This window comes from Muntiacus reevesi, chromosome 7 (assembly GCF_963930625.1).
Source record: "Muntiacus reevesi chromosome 7, mMunRee1.1, whole genome shotgun sequence".
Lineage (NCBI taxonomy): Eukaryota > Metazoa > Chordata > Mammalia > Artiodactyla > Cervidae > Muntiacus > Muntiacus reevesi.
Genome location: NC_089255.1, coordinates 11,110,834 through 11,129,470, shown reverse-complemented (window position 1 = coordinate 11,129,470; position 18,637 = coordinate 11,110,834). Strand labels below are relative to the sequence as shown.

Here is an 18,637-nt window from a genome sequence, read left to right as displayed (position 1 = left end):
AGACATAGTATGGAAAGCAGTGCTGCAGGGATGCTCATAGAACCCACGGCTACGTGAAGAGCCTTTGACTGCTCCACTTTTTAATTTTTCTCTTTCTGATTGTTCTTTCTGCCTTCATGCCTTGGGCTCATTAACCCAGGGCGCTTGCCTCTTGCAGGTCATTTCAATGTCCCGAGTTTATGGATGGGAGAGGTCAGGTCACCTCTTGCAGGGATGATCAGATTCCTGCAGGGATGCCTCCATGCCTCTGGTACCTGGTGCTCATTGGCGCTTGCATTTCCCCTGTGGAGTGAGACATTCAGCTCAGAACCCACCTCAAGACTGCCATTGCCAGTGAGCTGGGCACGAGATGAAACCTCTTTACCTGTCCTCTGCTAGGCTCCTTCATTGTGCAGATGAGGAAAGCCAAGTCCCAGAACTGCACAGAGTCAGAGTTCAGGCCCTCTGGCTCTCAGACCTGTCCTCTTCCACCAGTGGGCTTATGCAAGCCAGTTGGAATTGTGCAGACCAGACCTGAGGGAGGGAGAGGGCAACTCTTACAAGATACATGTGTGTTTATTTACATGGATTTTATGATTCTGTGACATCTCTTTGACTTTCTTCCTGATTTCTTGCTATTTCCAATTGGTGGTGGTGTCAGCAGGGAATTCTAGGTAATATAGGAATTGTGCTTTTTTTTTTTTTTTTTTTTTTTTTTTAGGAATTGTGCTTTTTAATTTAACACAAGAAGAGCCTGGAAGTTACTACCAGTCCTAACTCACGTTTCACTTCTGTGATCATTTCCTCATGTGCCTGGCATCAGTCCTTAGAGGAACTCTCAACCTGTTGACTTAAAAAAAAAAAAAAAAGCACAGTGTGAGAGTTGTGAGTCAAGTACTAGTTAGGGCAAAATGAGGACTGCAGCCCGGGAAGAGGACCTCAGATAGCTCTGAGAAACTGTTTGAAAGAGGTAGGGGAGACGGGCAGTATATATGTGATTTTGGAAAGGGGGAGTACGTACAATCAAGCACGTTTATTTTTAGGAGGTTTCTACTAGTCTTGTGAAGCTTCCATCAGTCACAAGAAACGGTCATCACCATGAAGGATTTTAGTGCTTCTCTAGACATGAGGACATTTAAGAATTGGGCTCATAAAATCAGCTCCTGAGAATGTGTAACTATCTGAAGACCTGTCCTGCCAGTTTTCCCGGCTCAAAATGCCTCACTTCTGCTCTCCACCCTGAACTCCTTCAAGGGGTGTTGAGGTCAGCCGCAACAGCAGCACGTGATTTAATCCTTGCAGAGGTGGATGGCAAGCAAGCATCCACGGCAAGTGCCAATTTGTGGTTGATAAACCCAAGGCCAGTGGGGAGGACAGGGAGGGAGACTGGTATTTATTACTGTGGGGAGTGTGTGTGTGTGTGTGTGTGTGTTCTCCTTAGATAAGAGAGGAAAACTCACACTAAGGGGAAAGCCCAGCTCCAGGAAGCAGCAAGAGGCTGGCTTATCCTTTCATGTGCACTCTGCTCTCCCTCCCCCTTGGACAAAGCACCTTCTATTTAGAAAAGCCTTTACTCTTCGTGCTGTGGTTATTTCAGAGGAAGTTAGATTAGGGTGTGAACAGCTCTTTGAAATTTTTTCTTTTTCAGTATGTTTGAGGGAGGGGGAGTTCTTCAGAAAGAAAGAAATCACACACGTCAATGCCGCATTGCAAATACTTCTATATCAATATCTCAAAACATAGTTACTTTTCTTAAATAGTGTGTTTTCTTTTTTTAATCACAAGGGTGATACATGCACATGGTTAAAAACCCAAACAGGAGAGCAGAACTGTGAGACATAGCTGTCTTACTTTGCTCCCCACATGGAGGCCCAGCCTCCTGGGCCCACCCTCCAGCTGACTGATGTTAGCGGCCTTTGTAGCCACACACCCCACTTATAGACACGCATAACCATAAAGTGTCCGGCTCTGCTGACTGTGTTAGCTTGCTGTCATAACCAAGTACCACAGACGGGTGGTGTAAACAAACAACCGACGTTTAATTGTTCACAGATCTGGGGCTAGAAGTCCAAGATCACGAGAGGCTTCTCTCCTGGCTCGTAGACGGCAGACTGCCCCCTGTGGCCTCACATGGTCTTCCTTCTGAGCGTGCCCGTGTCCTAATCTCTTCTTACAAGGACCCCAGTCATACTGGTTCGGGCCCACCCGATGCCCTTGTTTCATCTTAATCACCTCTCTGAGGGCCCTCTGTCCAGATAGCCACGTGCAGAGACGCAGGGCATTAGGACTTCAGCGTGTGACAAGAGGAATGAGGGTGAGGACACAATTCTGCCCGTAACGCTGCCTTCTTCTTTTAAACTGTGTCCTGTTGTGTGGAGAGTCCATAATTAATCTATTCAGTCCCTGTGCAGCTGGAGAATAAGACTGTTTCTATGCTTTTAATGAGCAAACTTATACTTAAATCTCTCTGCACTTGTGTAATCATACCTGCAGGATGAACTTCTAGAATTGTAAGCATGGTCCTCCCAAAGGATTGTCTTGGGTCGCTCTTGAATGTATACTGATTTCTTGAGGAGAAAGATTGTGTGCCGTATCTAGAAACTCAAGGCCTTAATAATGAGCTCCCTGTGATACAGTGTGGGCGTGAGAGATTCCGAGTTCGGCATGTGACATGCCCCTGGCCCTGTGGAGTGGGGCTGTGAGCCATTTTGTTTGAGGAGTGTTGCTGTTAGGAATTTATCATATGTTATTCATTTAGCATCCGTTTATTGAGCCATTGATGGGCACTGTTTTGTTCATATGTTGTTTGTTTTTCGATACATTTTATTTTTAAGATGTTTGGGGTTCCAGCAAAATGGAAAGGCAGAGACAGAGACTTCAAACATAATCCATTCTTCTTCACCCCACCACAGCTCTCCCGTTATTCACCCCCCGCCACTAGAGTGGTACATTCATTATACACACAGCTCTCCCATTATTCACACCCCCCGCCAGAGTGGTACATTCATTACACACACAGCTCTCCCACTATTCACTCCCCCCGCCAGAGTGGTACATTCATTACACACACAGCTCTCCCACTATTCACACCCCCCACTAGAGTGGTACATTCATTACAGACAGAGCTCTCCCACTATTCACACCTCCTGCTAGAGTGGTATATTCATTACACACACAGGTCTCCCATTATTCACTCCCCCCACCAGAGTGGTACATTCATTACACACAGAGGTCTCCCATTATTCACTCCCCCCGCCAGAGTGATACATTCATTACACACACAGCTCTCCCACTATTCACACCTCCTGCTAGAGTGGTACATTCATTACACACACCACTCTCCCACTATTCACACCCCCCACTGGAGTGGTACATTCATTACAGACACAGCTCTCCCATTATTCACTCCCTCTGCCAGAGTGGTATATTCATTACACACACAGCTCTTCCATTATTCACACCCCTAACCATGGTGGTATGTTCATTACGACCAGTGATCTATCATCTAAAGTCCACCGTTTACGTTAGGTTTCACTCTGGGTGTTGCACATTCTACCTTTGTTTCTTCTACTTTTTCAGTAGAAAGTTTAGGTCTTTGGGAATGAGGAGTAACAAGACACAGACATTCGTCTCCAAACTTGTGACAGCCCCAGAAGTTAGACTGGCTAGGAGTTGGTTTCTCCAGTTTTGAAGTTGTAGGTTTGGGGAGTGCCATGTATGCAGGTCAAGAAGTAACAGTTAGAACTGGACATGGAACAACAGACTGGTTCCAATTGGGAAAGGAGTACGTCAAGGCTGTATATTGCCACCCTACTTATTTACCTTATATGCAGAGTACATCATGCGAAATGCCAGGCTGGGTGAAGCACAAGCTGGAATCAAGATTGCTGGGAGAAATATCTATAACCACACATTTGCAGGTGACACCACCCTTAGGCAAAAAGTGAGGAGGAACTAAAGAGCCTCTTGAAGGTGAAAAAAGAGAGTGAAAAAGCAGGCTTAAAATTCAACATTCAAAAAATGAAGATCATGGCATCTGGTCCCATCACTTCATGGCAATATGATGGGGAAACAGTGGAAACAGTGACAGACTTTATTTTCTTGGGTTTCAAAATCACTGCAGATGGTGATTGCAGCCATGAAATTAAGACACTTGCTCTTTGGAAGAAAAGCTATGACAAACCTAGACAGCGTATTAAAAAGCAGAGACATTACTTTGCCAACAAAGGTCCGTCTAGTCAAAGCTATGGTTTTCCCAGTACTCATGTTTGGATATGAGAGTTGGACCATAAAGAAGTCTGAGCACCGAAGAATTGATACTTTTGAACTGTGGTGCTGGACTCTTGAGAATCTCTTGGACTGCAAGGAGATCAAACTAGTCCATTCTAAAGGAAATCAGTTCTGAATATTCATTGGAAGGACTGATGCTGAAGCTACAATACTTTGGCCACCTGATGCGAAAAATGGACTCATTGGAAAAGACCCTGATGCTGGGAAAGATTGAAAGTGGGAGGAGAAGGGGACAACAGAGGACAAGATGGTTGGGCGGCATCACCGACTCAATGGACTTGAGTTTGAGCAAGCTCTGGGGGAAGGTGAAAGACAAGGAAGCCTGGCATGCTGCAGTCCTTGGGGTCACAAAGAGTCAGACACGACTGAGCAACTGAACAACAAATGCCCAGAGTAATAAAGCTGTAAATGTCAGGGAATAAAAGATAAATCCATTTTATAAATTATACTCTTCCAGAAAGAAGGGGTAGGTCAGCAGGGCTGTGAGATTTTCCTTGATGCTAACATAACATTACTTTTATGGATGCTGTTTTGAATTTCCACTTCCATATCAATGATAGCTTAAGATAATGAGACTCAAGAGATGTGGTTTTGTTCTCTGGGTCAAGAAGATCTCCTGGAGGAAGGCATGGCAACACACTCCAGTGTTCTTGTCTGGAGAATCCCATGGACAGAGGAGCCCGGCAGACCACAGTCCGTGGGGCTGCGAAGAGTCGGACATGACTGAAGTGACTTAGCACACACATAGTACACTTCTACTATTTGTGATTGGCCTAGTTTTCTTTGATAAATAACTTTTAGGCTAGTAGAGCTCTGCTATTTGATTCTAATATTAGGCATGTGTATGTATATATGAGCACACATCTATATCTGTCTGTCTATACGTGTGTGTGTATGTGATGGTGGTTTAGTTGCTAAGTCACATCTGACTCTTTTGTGACCCGATGGACTATAGCCCACTGGCTGCTCTGTCCATGGGATTTCCCAGGCAAGAATACTGAGTGGGTTGCCATTTCCTCCTCTAGGGGACCCAGGGATCAAACCTGCATCTCCTGCATTGCAGGTGGATTCTTCATGACTGAGCCACCAGGGAAACTCATATGTATATACACATAAATACCATATATAGAGTGAAAATGAAAAATGAGAATTTTGTTGACTTTTTTAAAAAAACGCACAAAGTGAGAGTTGCAAGTTAAGTTTTCTTTGGGGGCAAAACGAGGACTGTAGCCTGGGAGACAGCATTTCAGATAGCTCTGAGAACCTGCTCTGAGAAGGTGAGGGGAAGCTCGGATATACAGGAGCTTTGCAACAAAGGGCAGGTAGTCTGAATATCAGAAGATTACTAGCCCAAGAAGTTTGGCACTTTGCTATGTATGGGGAGATGCAAGAGTTGGGTCTCATTGAAATTATTCCTTTGATATATATCTCAGCTATTTGGGGCACGTATCTTGTGTTTTCACATCCTGAGTTTCCATAGAGCTCCTGGCTGACGTTGGAGACTGCAATTGCTAATGACTGTCACATATTTGTTTACTGATATGGCAGGAAATAGTTCCATTTTCCAACTAAAAAATTAGGTCTATACAATGATACATGACTTTAAAAATGATAGGATTAAATCAATATGATTTTCTCTTCATTTTTCATAATCATATTCCTCTGTTACTGTTTGTCTTTAAATGATTAATTAGGCTCACAGTATATCTGCATCTGTTCATTTTTCCCTCTGTGGAAATAGTAAGTGTAAAGGTTGATTCTGTGGGTAAGTTTTATCATAGTATGTATCACCTGCTTCTAAATATTTCTTTTTCCATTTAGGATAAATATTTGATCACATTTGAATTTGAAATACAGTAAAACTGGTTATCTAAGACCATGGAGCTTAAAGAGTTAGCAACCAGTGAATGAGGCAGTTGGGAAGGAATTTGGAAGGCAGAGGAGGAGGGAGGCAGGGCTGGGAGAGGAGCCAGCTAAGCCAGTGGGAGGAGCAAGGAGGAGCAAAGAGGGAGCTGCAAGGGGGAGAAAAGAAAAATTGGGGCGTATGAGTGGAAAGGGATCGGGAAATCACAGACCAAGACTGTGGCTGAGTGAGCTGTGAAGGAGGGTGACCTGTAAGAACACCACAAAGGCAGCGGTGTTAGGGCTCCACTGTGCGATCTGTTAGCTCAGCCCGATAGAGTAGCTGATCTTGCAAAGCAGTGGCCCGGCCTTACGAGGCCAGAAGAGTTGAGGAAAGTGGCTTAGAGAACTGCATGTAAGATGGAAAGAGTGCATTAAGAAATTTCAAGTAATGAAATAGTGCAGAATGACAAAGGGCTTAAACAACAACGATTTCCTTAAGTAGATTAAATAATTTGGGAAATGTGTATGTTTCCAAGATCCTAATGATTACAGCCTATTGTCATCTTACACCTATGATCTCTTCTTACCATAAGTGATGTTTATAGTATAGCCTTCTAATTGATGCTTGTTTTGAAGCCAAGCAAAACTCTGAACTTCCTGCTAAATCATGATCAAAAGATTGCATTGTTAGGTTTTTATATATAGTGTTAAAACACATAGGTTTGGTGGTTATTTGTGGTTTGTGGTAATCTCTTTTGTATTTCTCCCTATTTACTAAATAGCAATTCCTCCCTAAAACTAGGTATGTCTGATTAGGTTATCCAAGAGACCACCAGTACATTAAGTACTGTTACCACCCTTGCTCTAATACATGAGGAGTCTGAGTCTTGAAAAGTAAGGAAACTTGCTCGGGGCTCATAGCTAATAGGTTACAGAGCCAGGTCCCAAATCCAGGCTGGCTGAATACTTTGATCTTTTAACAACACTGTTTTCTTGCCCGGTGCTTACTAAAGAATAGTTTCCTTTTAGGGCAGTGAAAATACTCTAATACTATAATGATGGATAGATATCATTGGACATTTATCTAAACCCGTTACATTCAGGACACCGAGAATGGACCCTTACGTAAACCATGGACTTGGTGTGATTATGAGGTGCCAGTGCAAGTTCGTCCTTAGTAAAATTTTTTAAAGAATGTACCATTCTGGTCAATGATATTGATAGTGGGAGAGGCTATACATGTGTGGGAATAGGGAGCATGTGGAACATCTCTATGCTTTCCCCTTAGTTTTGTTGTAAAACCTAAAACTACTCTTAAAAAAAAAAACAAACCAAAAAACTCTTCAAGGAAAAAAAAAATTAACACCAGACCCAAACCTGAAAACTTAGTCCCTGTTTTATTTAATATTCTCAAGTCAAATCATGTCCAGTTGCATTGACCAGTAAAGCCCTGTCCAGCCGCACTCATGAGCCGAATCTCTGGTAGGTGCCTCTGTCTTCTGTGCTTCCTGTTTGTGCTAATCCGCCCGCTCCGCCCCCGCCCCAATCCCCACCATGCCATGCAGTTCATTCTTTGGCTGTGGATTTTGACAGGGTCTTTCTTGGGCTCAGCTTCTTGGTTTTCCCGTCCTTCCCACTGCACTTAGTTCTTCTAGGTCTCGGCTCCTTGTGCTCTTCTTCCCTGGTTGTTTCTGTCTGAGTGATCACAGTGCTTCGGGTGAAGGGTGCCTTTTCTGTTTAGCTATTGGACATCTCCCAAGCCTCACCGTGTTTATTAAAGACAACGTCAGACCAATCCTGGTGACAGCTTTGTTCGCACACTCGGATGTTCACACGCGTCCTATGGGTAGGACACTTGGGAAGGGTGGTAGCTCATCTGCGGAGGTCTGGGCTCAGCAGGTCTGTAAAGGAAGAGGCTCTGAGAAGACGCTCTGTGTTCCTTTCCTAGCTGGCCTGCTGCTGTGGGAACGCTGGCTGCTCCTACTGCTGCGGCCCCAAGGTCCGACAGTCCCGGAGTACCCGCTTCATGTACGCGCTCTACTTCATCCTGGTCGTCATCATCTGCTGCATCATGATGTCCAACACCGTGGCCAACGAGATGAGGGAGCACGTAAGTCAGCCCCGTCCGCTCGGCCCATCACCGGCGATGGTTGATGAGGGGGTGTGGGAAGTATTCAGTGTAGGGCAAGGGGCGCAGCCACCCAGGGTGGTTTGGGGTTATACCTGCTCTTCCTGAACCTTGCTGACGCCTCTTCAATGCTTTCTTTCTAAGCGGGCAAACCCTTCATCATCTTGATCTTTAGTGGTAGGTCAGATGCCTTCCGATGTCTTAGCTTTGCTGATGGCTGTTCCTGATTAGATGTGTAGTCTTTCCTTGTAGACTTTTGTACTTTTCCCTGGTCCTAAGGATGATGGCCGGTGTCTCCAGGCACAGCTATTATACAAACACTTAACGTGGCCAGTGTGGTAAAGCCTAGACCATCCCACAGAAAATGAGGAGTGGGCTAAAGGGCGGGTTTTACTTTTCTGGACATGTCACATGTAGTGTGGGTGTTTCCAGAGGGTGAAGGATGGATTTTCTTCCAGTCATTGCCTGGGCAGTGTCTGAAAGTTATCCCTGGTACATGATGCTGAGAGGGACACATATAGGACCTTTTTCTGGAATTTCCTCATAATGGGCCTGATGACGGGGGGATGGACTGGGGATTCTGAGGGAGCCCAATAAATAACGCCATCCTTCCCTTCTCAGGTTCTGAATAAATTGACAAAAAAGTACTACAATGTCAGCATGTAGATACAAACATCACTTTTATCACTCCAAAAGCTGGTATAAGGTAGCGTGACTCATATTTGCAAGGAAGGGCGCTTCCTACTACTGTTCCCCAAAATGAGTCAGACTTGACCCACCTGGGGACCCCACCTGAGCCAGGGAACTCTTCCTTTGCAGGGGTACGTTTGCTGCAGGCGTGTTCTCTGGGGGCAGCTCTCCTCGGAGGGGGCGGGGGAGAAGAAGGCTGACCAGCCAGACCCCATTTGCCCCACAGACTTAGCGCTTAGCGCTGCATCTTCCAGGGGCCCAGACCCATCTTCCCTTGCCCAGAGGGGCAAGGTCAGACAGCGCCCTGCTGGAACCACGGAGATGGCGCCATCAGGAGCAGCTCCCAAGGGAGTGTTTGCTCCCCCCAACTTTAGGCTGCAAGTGCAGACTATTTTAAATGTATTCAAGGGCTTCAGAAAAACTATTTTCTTAGAAGTACTTGTTACAGTCTTACCCATTAGTTAAGGTAGGCCCTTGGAAGTTTTCTGTAGGGTAAGGCTTTTATCACTGGGGTTGTATGGTCTGGAATATATTGGAACTAATGTCAAAATTTGTGAAATTTAGATTCTCCTCTGATTGCTTTAAACAACGGATCTCTGCTCAATAAGGCCCTGCGTTGGGAGCTGTGGGGCCTTCGAAGTTGAGAGAAAAAGAGCTTGTAACTCAGAAGATTGGTATAAAGTCTCCTGAGGCTTAAAACCAGGTAGAAATTGTGCCTTATGAGAGGATGCATGAAGCGCTGTGAAGTTTGGCGGCAGGGAGAGCAAGGGCCAAAGCTGCTTTGTTTGACTACACCAGGTCCTACTGTATCTCAGTTGTGTTTGTCACGCCTGTCTTCCTCTTACCGTGGTTTAATCTTGAATGTTTGTGACAAGAAGTTTGAGAGGAGGAATATTTGAAAGAGTAGATTTAACTCCTATTTTGATTACTTCAGCTTTTCAGGTAACTTAATGTTCTCTTTTTAAATGAACCAACATTGTCTTAGGGACCCAGCGTGTCCATGGAACTCTTAAGAAACTTTCAGTCTCTGGAGATTAGGCTTTGGATCTCATATACACAGTCTCTTTAGAGATAAACCCATCAGAAATGTTACTGGAGGTAAAGCTAATTTGGGAACGACAGGACATATTTTAGGATGTGAGTTTAATAATAATAATTTGTAACATTTGATTGTCATCCAAGTAACCTACCTCATGGAACAGTCCCCAACAACTCCAGCCAGTATTTATGGTTTCTGGATGTTTGCAGAGCATTTAGGAAACAGAAGATTTATTTGTTTGTTTGTTTTTAAGAAAAAAAAAAATGGAGGGGTGGAGAGAAACAGAAGGTGCTGACCAATGTTGCTAGAGAAGGCTTCATGAGTGACTCGTGTGATGATAATGAGTATTTCAGTTGCTAACATCTGCTGGGTGATACCATGTGCCGGGTTTTATTTTAAGCATTTTACTTGAATCATTTCAGTTCATCACTACTGTACTCAGCCTGAGCAATAGGCCCTGCCGCTGTCCCTGCTCTACAGATGAAGCAACCGAGGCTCGGAGTTATTTACATACCTTGCCCAAAGTCTCTAGCTGCAGGTGGGGGAGTTGGGATTTGAACCTAGGCTGACTGAGTTCTTAGTGACTCGGCTCTGTGGGGAGAACAAGGACAGGCATGAGGGGGGAGACGTGGGCAGGTACAGTGACTTGAAGGAATTTCAGGGCTCAGGTGAGGCATTTGGCTATGGTCTTATGGCAAATGGGAAGCCATTATAGATTCTTGAGTAGGAGGCTGTTGTCATAGAAACAGGCTGGGATACTTAGGGAGATGAGGGCAGCAGTGATGTGTGTGCAGAGCAGAGGGCGGAGGGAGGGAAGGGGCAACCCTCACAGAGGCTCTTGTAAATGTTTCTGTGCCTGCCCCCTGAATGTCCTTATTTGAAAATGGTTTACCTGGGCTTTCTGCATAGGGAATGAGGCTCCTGTGGGTGAAACCAACCTTTTTCCATCTCTGAGGTCTTACAGGGTTGGCCGGCCAGCTGGTCACAAAGTCAGTTTGTTTCTTGGCCTGTGGAATAGAGGCTGACTTCATCCTCAGGCCTTGCTGGAGGGCCGGCGCTGAAAGGTCCCCTTGTGGGGACACTCACTGGGCTTCGCTGCAGTCCTTGCCTGCTCTTTGCTGGCCCGTGGAGATGTCGGAGGATGTGAGAGAAGGAGGGGAAAGCACGTATCCTTTCCCCAGTCTGGGTGGGAGTGTGTAATTGCCTCCCCAGCAGCCTTGCCTTCGTGCGCGGCGGCCAGGGCTCCGTGCAGAGCCTCGCAGGCCTCTGGTGTGAGGGTGAAGGGCACGAGGCACCGCCTTGTCAGTGGTTTTCAGTTTGCGCCTTGGCTGCAGAACGTGGCGGCTGTTGAACTCTGAGCAAGAGGGAGCTGCCAGGAGCTGCTGGGCCAGACTTCGTCCTGCCTCTTCTCACTGTTTCTGCAGACCTGTGGAAGTTTTGTAATCAAATCCCACTGACCCTCAAAGTCAGATTCCCGGGGGGTCCTCAGGCCCTTTGCTGGATCCCCAGGTTGGGAAGTCTGCTGTGGGGTCTGGAACTTTTACAACAGTGCGAGAACTTCTCGGGTGTAATTGTTCTCCAGTTTGTGGAAGACCCACCCAAGGGCTCCTGGGTGGGGCTGATGGCGACCTCCTCCACGAGGACGCATGCCATACGCTGCGCCTCCCAGGAGCGCTGCTGCCCGTGGCCCGTCCCTGCGGCAGGCCACTGCTGACCCGAGCCTCTGCAGAAAGCCCTGAGACCCAGGCAGGGCTGGCGCAGCTCTTGTGGGGTCACTGCTCCTTCCCCTGGGTCCTGGGCGCTCAGGTTTGGTGTGTGCCCTCCTAGAGTCGCTGGTGGATCTGAAGTTTGATTTTGAACGTCATCGTGCCCCTCCTACCGTCTTGTTGGGGCTTCTCCTTTGTCCTTGGTCGTGCGGTGTCTTTTTGGTGGGTTGCCACATTCTCCTGTCAATGGTTGTTCAGCAGCGAGTTGCGATCTTGGTGTTCTCCCAGGAGAAGATGAGCACATGTCCTCCCTTCTCCCCGTCAGAAACCTCCTCTTTCTCATGAGCACTCTGATTCTGCTGTGCTGGTTGACCTGGCCGTGATTTCTGTCTTCTCCTGTGAGCATTTTTCCCATCTCAAAACATACCATCCGTTTTATTGCAAGTTATTGTCGTCAGTAACTGTGTAAATTCACTCAGAAATAGTTTTGAGATATTTGATGCCTGTGGGGATTAAAGATCCACTATATAACGTAGGAGAACAACTACAAAATGGGTGAGAGATGTGAGCCTTCTGCCCGGCACCAGCGAATCAAGATGTAACTTCTGGGTGGAGGGATGCTGACCCTGAGGTTTGGGCATCCTGGGTGTGCGAAGGAAGGCTCCTCTTGTTTCCTGTGGGATAGGAGCTCTGAAGTCTAAGCCAGTGCTGGAAAAGGGAGGACAGGGCATATGTGGCCATTGGGGCTGCCTCCCTGTGATCTGTGTGCCAGGTCTAGGTAGGAAGAGCCTGCAGGCCGCTGCACTGGAGCATCTCAGATTCGTCTCCTCCATCCTGCGTTCACCTGGTCCCCAGTCTGACTCATTGATGGGGTGGTAGGTGGTGCCTGGGATGGCTGAATCTTTGTGTCTTTTTTTCAGAGCCAAAACACATCTTCCATATTGTGGAAGACTGGTGTTTGTGGTGGTGGTGTAGTGTGTGTGGGTTCGCTTGAAATTTAAAATTTGAAGGATCGTTCCTTGTATTGAGAGGAGAAGCTATTGTGATCTTTGATTTTGATAGCAGTCGTTTTTTTGGTTCCTTCATTTGTTGTAAAAAGTGTTAACGTTTTATAGTCTTACTTGATCTCTTTTGGAGACATGTTTTGCTTTATATACACGACTTTCTGCTGGTGAGTTTAGGTCATTTTCTTCTGAGTGAGTAGGAATGTAAAATTGCATCCTTCTTATGATTGGATGAAAAGAGCATTTTGGTTCTTTTCAGCACAGGATGATAATGCAGGCAGAAAAAGAAGGCTGGATGAGATCCCAGAGGCGAGGGGCTGCCTCGGGCTGCAGTTCCTCAATGTCTTAAAAGCAGCTTTTGAATTCCATTCTTTCCCTGGATTTGATAAAAGCCAGCCCCAGCCCCACCCATTAGCCAGGACCACACCCAGAGATTTCAGGTGCCTCTGGAAACCTCCTAGCCCAGGAATTGTTCGTTGGTTTACAAACTCTTCTTGTTTGGTCCGCAGATTTTTTTTTTGTAATGTGCAATTGGCTGCCTTAAAGGGCCAAGCGTGCTAGTTCACCGTAGGCCCCGTCCCTGGATGCTTACTCTATCCTTACTTCTTGCTTCCCAAGAAAGGCATTTGGATGTGCTTCTCCTAAAACAGCTTAAACTCCACGTGTACGAGTTTCTGAAAAGGCTTGTACGTATCAGAGTGGACCCCCGGCTCGTTGCCCAGCCTGATGAGGAGGGAGGTTGCTGAGTGTGCTCAGTGGTCTGTGTGGTTCCATGCGCACAGGCCCAGGCTGGACCCGAGAAGCTTCCTTCCTGCCGTGGCTGGTCTGCCCTTGGCTTGCTGGAATCGGGCGTTTTTATCCAAGCAGCCGTTTAGAAATCATCCTGGTCACTTTGGTCCAGTGGACCCAGTGGACTGCTCAGTCTCAGGACCAATGTAGGTGGAAGTGGGACACTGATGGGGTCTGAATCTGGCCCCCTTTTCAGTTACACTCCCAGGTTACAATCATCACCTCCCCCACCTTAAAAAAATGTTAAGTGTATGTTCTAATCACGATTTCTACAGTTATTATGAAGTCCAAATTTGCTAGGGAAGGGGGACAGGGATGGGTGTTGAGGCTGCCAGCTATGGATTTAGGCCCTTGGAATGGAGGTAGCAGGATGGGCTTAAAGGATTTTTCTCTATTTATTCAGAAAATCCAGTCTCTCTCAACACATCCCCTAGAGGTGATGTATAAATTATCTTTGGCCTGTATCTCCCAGTCATTTTCACTGTTCATTAGAAGGAGAAGATGTGTTAATGGGAAATTCTTGTATATTAGCTGTATTAGCATAAGATTATTTGGAAGTAGATGGATGAAAATGAAATCAAGAAGTACTATTTATAGCCAGGCCTGTTCCCAGCCACATCTGTATCTGGTGATTCCCCCCACCCCTGGCAGTGAAGAGGTCACGTCCTGGCCTGATCCTTTCCCTGAGGCGGTGCTTTCATTTCTGGCCTTGGTTATTCACATCCTAATGTGTCTGCTGGTTGAGGCACGCCTTTCTCAGGACAGGCCTGGGATCCTGACAGGTGATCCTCCCCACAGTTTTCCAGGTCTGGTGCTGACCACACACTTCCCCACAAAGGTCGTAAAGTGCTGGGTTTCCACTTAGCTGTCAGGCAGTCCTGCTTCAGTGCCCCCAAGCTTCCTGAAGTCACATTCCGATTCTCTTATTTAGACTTGGATTGTTCTCCTGTCCCCGGCTTCACACGTTCACTTCCCTCAGACTTCTTTCTCTAGATAACTATCCCCATGGGTGACCTGAGGATATTGTTGGAACTTGTATTTCTCCCAGATGGTACCCCACTTTCAAATTCCGGAGTCCCCACTGAAGGAGTCTTTTGGGCCTAGAAAAGAGAACAACAGTCTCAAAGGCCTCTTGCTGAATCATCTAACTTCGAAGAAAACAAAGCATAACTTTAGTTCCATCCTGATGCTCCAGGCCAGTTACATCTATCTGGAACTTAGCACCCCCTGTCCAGAAACCTTCCAGCCCCTACACTCGCCCAGAAGACTTATCACCCCCTGCCCAACTACAAGTGTCATCTCAACAAAAGAATACTCAAAATATCCCACTTGATTGACGTTTCCCTTATCGCTTCCACAAACCTCCCTATAAGTATGAAGCCTCCCTGATCCTTTTCGGCACTCAGCCTGGTCGTTAGGCTGACTTTCGCCCCTCCTTGCCTGAATAAAGGTAACCTACTTCTGTTGAGGTCGTCTTTCCTTTTCTGCCTCGCCGGAACTATGCCTTAAACCCACAGACTGTAGAGGAACTCAGGAGCTACTTGCCTCAGAGAAAAACTTAGATTTCAGAATGCTCTCCCAAGTACACCTGTGGTCAGTTCAGTGACGCTTAGCCAGCTTTGGTGGTTCCTAGAGTTGACAGAGCTTTGATCCTCTATGTTAGAGATGCTGAAATTCAGTTATGAGCTGTTCTACTTTTTATGTTTAACCTGCAATATTAGGAATATGAAAGCATTAGGGACAGTTTTGTTTTGGGGGAAACCGTCCTGTTTCCAGTCCCTTGCTAGTCACAGGGGATTAAAAAAAAAATACATGAAACACAGTTACTAGTTAAAGAATCTAGTTAAAAAGATAATAAATAGGGAGAGAAAAAAAAGCTGCGGCTTTTATTTATGTCTTCTCCCCAGTGAAGAGACAGCAGATACTATGTGGTATTACATGTTACGCAGAGAAAATATTGCCCACTTTTTACAGTATAATTTGAGTAAAACGTTGTTTCACAGTGGCAGAATCTTCCATTATCATCTTAACCAGTCTCCTCTTTTGACAGATGAGAGGGGTGGCCCAGGGCAGTGAGGGGGCTTGTCCAAGGCATGACGCCAGGTAGCGCTGGACGAGGACCCGGGACCGCTGGACCCCCGCCAGGGGCGCCCTTCTGGCCTGTTCAGCTGGGTCCGGCTGTTGCTGAGACGTTCACAGAAGCAGCAGGAGAAGCCTTAGCAAACACCCTTCCTCACGATTCCTGACCTTTCCTTCTGGACTCACGGCGAGGGAGAAGCATTTCCTCTGGAAAACCTGGGCCTCAGCAGCTTCCCCACCAGCCTCCTTCCCTCCTGAGAGCCAGAAGCTGGGCTCCAGGGACGACAGCTAGTCTGAAGTAGAAAATAGGGGCAACCACAAATCTGGTGTTAACTTACGCGGTGGCTTTGCGTGTGAAATAGAACGTGCCTTCAAGTTGTGTTTGGTGTGACGACCTTTTCAAGGTAAACAGCAGCAATGAAAAATACTCCGCTTTGGTCACAAACACCATGTAATTTGTCACAGCACAGGATGACAGGTATTCATGCTCAAACTGGAAAGTCTGGCTCTTGTTTTGATTTTGGTCTTTACTGGTTGAATGTTAAGAGAACCTTGTACCTGAGACCTTGCAACAGGTGTTGCTGTCGCGTATTCAAGTTATAGGAAGCAGAACTCTCTAGTCTCAGCTGGCATTTTCTGTCTTGTGTTAGAACAAGTGTTGAATTAGTGCCCCCCCGGCCCACCACCTCACCCCCCCAAAAAAAGAATTGCTGACCCAGTTATCTGACTCTGGAGTTTTTTTATTTTTTTAAATTCAGCTGAGATAGAATGCTTTTCAAAAGTTCTCCTTCTAAACCGCTGCTGAGTTCGTTGTACTGCTCTTGTTCCTTATATGTGTCCAGCGGATCAGAGAGCGTGTTTCTGAGGTTAAAGGTTGGTCTGGGCCATTGAACTTCAAGTTCTCTGTAGAATACAGAGGGGGAATTCTCACTGTGGCCTGATCAGTTAGCCAGGGCTGTGTCGGCAGTGAGAGTCCATCTCTTAAACCTCCTGGGTCCCCTCCGCTCTCAGTTGGGTGACTCTGGGGACACGTGTTTCCAAACAGTTTTATCTCAGGTCCACATTGCATCTAGACGTAACACCACCTGGAGACGACCATCCCTATGCCGCCCCCCCCATCCGTCGCTTCTTTCATGGCTCAGGCCCCAGCTTTCTGTACTCAGTGAATGCAGGGAAGTGATGGTGGGAAGCAGGTTGATTCTGCAGGCAGTGATCTGAACTAATGTGAAACCCTGCTGAGAGCCTTTTTGAGTCTGAACCAAAGACAAAGAGGTTTGACCCTTGTCCAGTAATAATGAGCTTCCCAGGAGCCAGAAAACAAGAAACAATAGTTATTGTCCTTTGTCTGGAGGATCCATTATCCAGAAGCTTTTGGGGAGCATCGGATGTTAGTAGGATCTCCGTTTCAGGATGCATCTCACTGTGGGCAAGGGATGATAAGATGTGAGAACTGAAGTTTTCCAAACCCTTTTTTTCTGTCATCATCAAAAGCGTCTGTTAGGCAACAATCTGTAGAGGCCTTGACGCTCTCTACAGATCAGTGGGACAGACACCGGCTTACGGCTGGGAACAGCTCTGTTGTGACAGGGCCAGAGGCACAGACAAACGGTACAGCACACAACAGTGGCCTCAGATTACTGCAAGCAGCGAACATAAGTACTGTGAATAGTTGAGTCTTGATAACAGGGTTTAAAAGACTGATTGTGTTACTTGGTTAAACTGTAATCTGAGTTCTTGTTTTAAAAAAAAAATCTTTTAAGTCACGTAACTGATTCCTTCCTCCCTCCATTCCTTCCTCTTCCCCTTCCTCCCTCCCTTCTTTGCTGCCTATGTGAGTGCCAAGCACTGTGCCAGGTGCATGGGATGCGGGCGTGAGAACTGGGCCTCCTTACACACTTTCTGTAAGGCAGGCGCCCCTAGCATCAGGCCACATGTGCACGTGGTTGTTTTTGAAAGTTAAAAGTATCTGAATTCCACTAGTGATTATTGGAGATGGTGGTGTCAGCTTAGCGGTCCTTTCTTGTGACCTCTGGGGTCACATCAGAACTCAGGAGTGCTTTCTCCCCATCCTTATGTGGGGGAACTAGGAGTCCAGGTGAGGTGGGAGGTTTGTAAAAGGGCTTAGAGTGTTGTTGCCCTCTAAAGCAGGGTTGAGCTTAATCACAAAGAGGGGTTGGGTATTTGCAGGGGTGGGGGGCGGAAGGCGAGGCTGTGGTTTTTAAATTTCAGTGAGGCTGTTTCTACAGTCTTAAAATTAAGTCTAAAATTATATCTCGCAACACGCCGGCTTTCATCAGTGTGGGTTTTATTTTTGGTTCCACAAGTCGTGTTTGTATAACAGATGTGAGGGTTCTTTTTTTTCTACTATGTGGGCTTCTGACCCACAGAAAAAAAGCACTGAACTCAAAGACATGTCCTCCACCACCCCCTCCACAAAGCTTTTTTTTTTTTCTTTTTTGTAGACAGACAAATTAAACCCTTAAGCTATAGCCCTGAAAATAACATATGGCAGATGAACAATTTAATTCACTTAAAGCACCAAGTTCCATTTGGGGGGCAGCAGGGCATGCTCTGGAGAAGGCAGGACACTTAGGGGACGACCACAGCCAATTGATCACAACCAGCTGAGCTGGTTGCCTGTCTGCTCTTCCTTTGACTGTTGATCTGTAGAGTAAGTCATCACCAGTTGTCGTTTGCCTTTGAGATGCTAATTTACACTTCAGCAGTTAGCACAGCTCCTCACCTCTACTTCCTGGTCCTGGGCTGGGCAAAGCTTTCCTGTAAAAAGCCAGCTAGTAAACATTTCAGTTATGAAGGCCCTGTGGTCCTTAGCAACTACTCAACTCTACAGCCAAAACAAAATACCAACAAATAAGCGTGGCTGTGTTCCAATAAAACTTTATTTACATGAACAGGAGCCAGCTGGTTCTGACCCACAAGACTTTCCTTTGCTTTGCTGGCCCATGGTTGACCTCAGTGGCTCGGTTTATGTCAGACGCAGTTGTTCTCCCCTTTCCCTAGAGGGGAGACCCGAATGGGCTGAACTTTGTGCTGAGGCTCCTGGAGCTCCTGATTAAGTTGCAGATAC

General features: G+C 46.5%; 1 protein-coding gene across 2 annotated transcripts in view; it reads left to right on the top strand.

Annotated features, from left to right (window-relative positions):
* Positions 1-18,637, top strand: part of SERINC5 (serine incorporator 5) — a 100,893-nt gene that overhangs the window by 40,731 nt on the left and 41,525 nt on the right. For both annotated transcript variants that reach the window (XM_065940706.1, XM_065940707.1), the window contains exon 2: positions 8,063-8,224. In XM_065940706.1, coding sequence (XP_065796778.1) covers positions 8,063-8,224 — 162 coding nt within the window. The remainder of the gene's footprint in view (positions 1-8,062; positions 8,225-18,637) is intronic.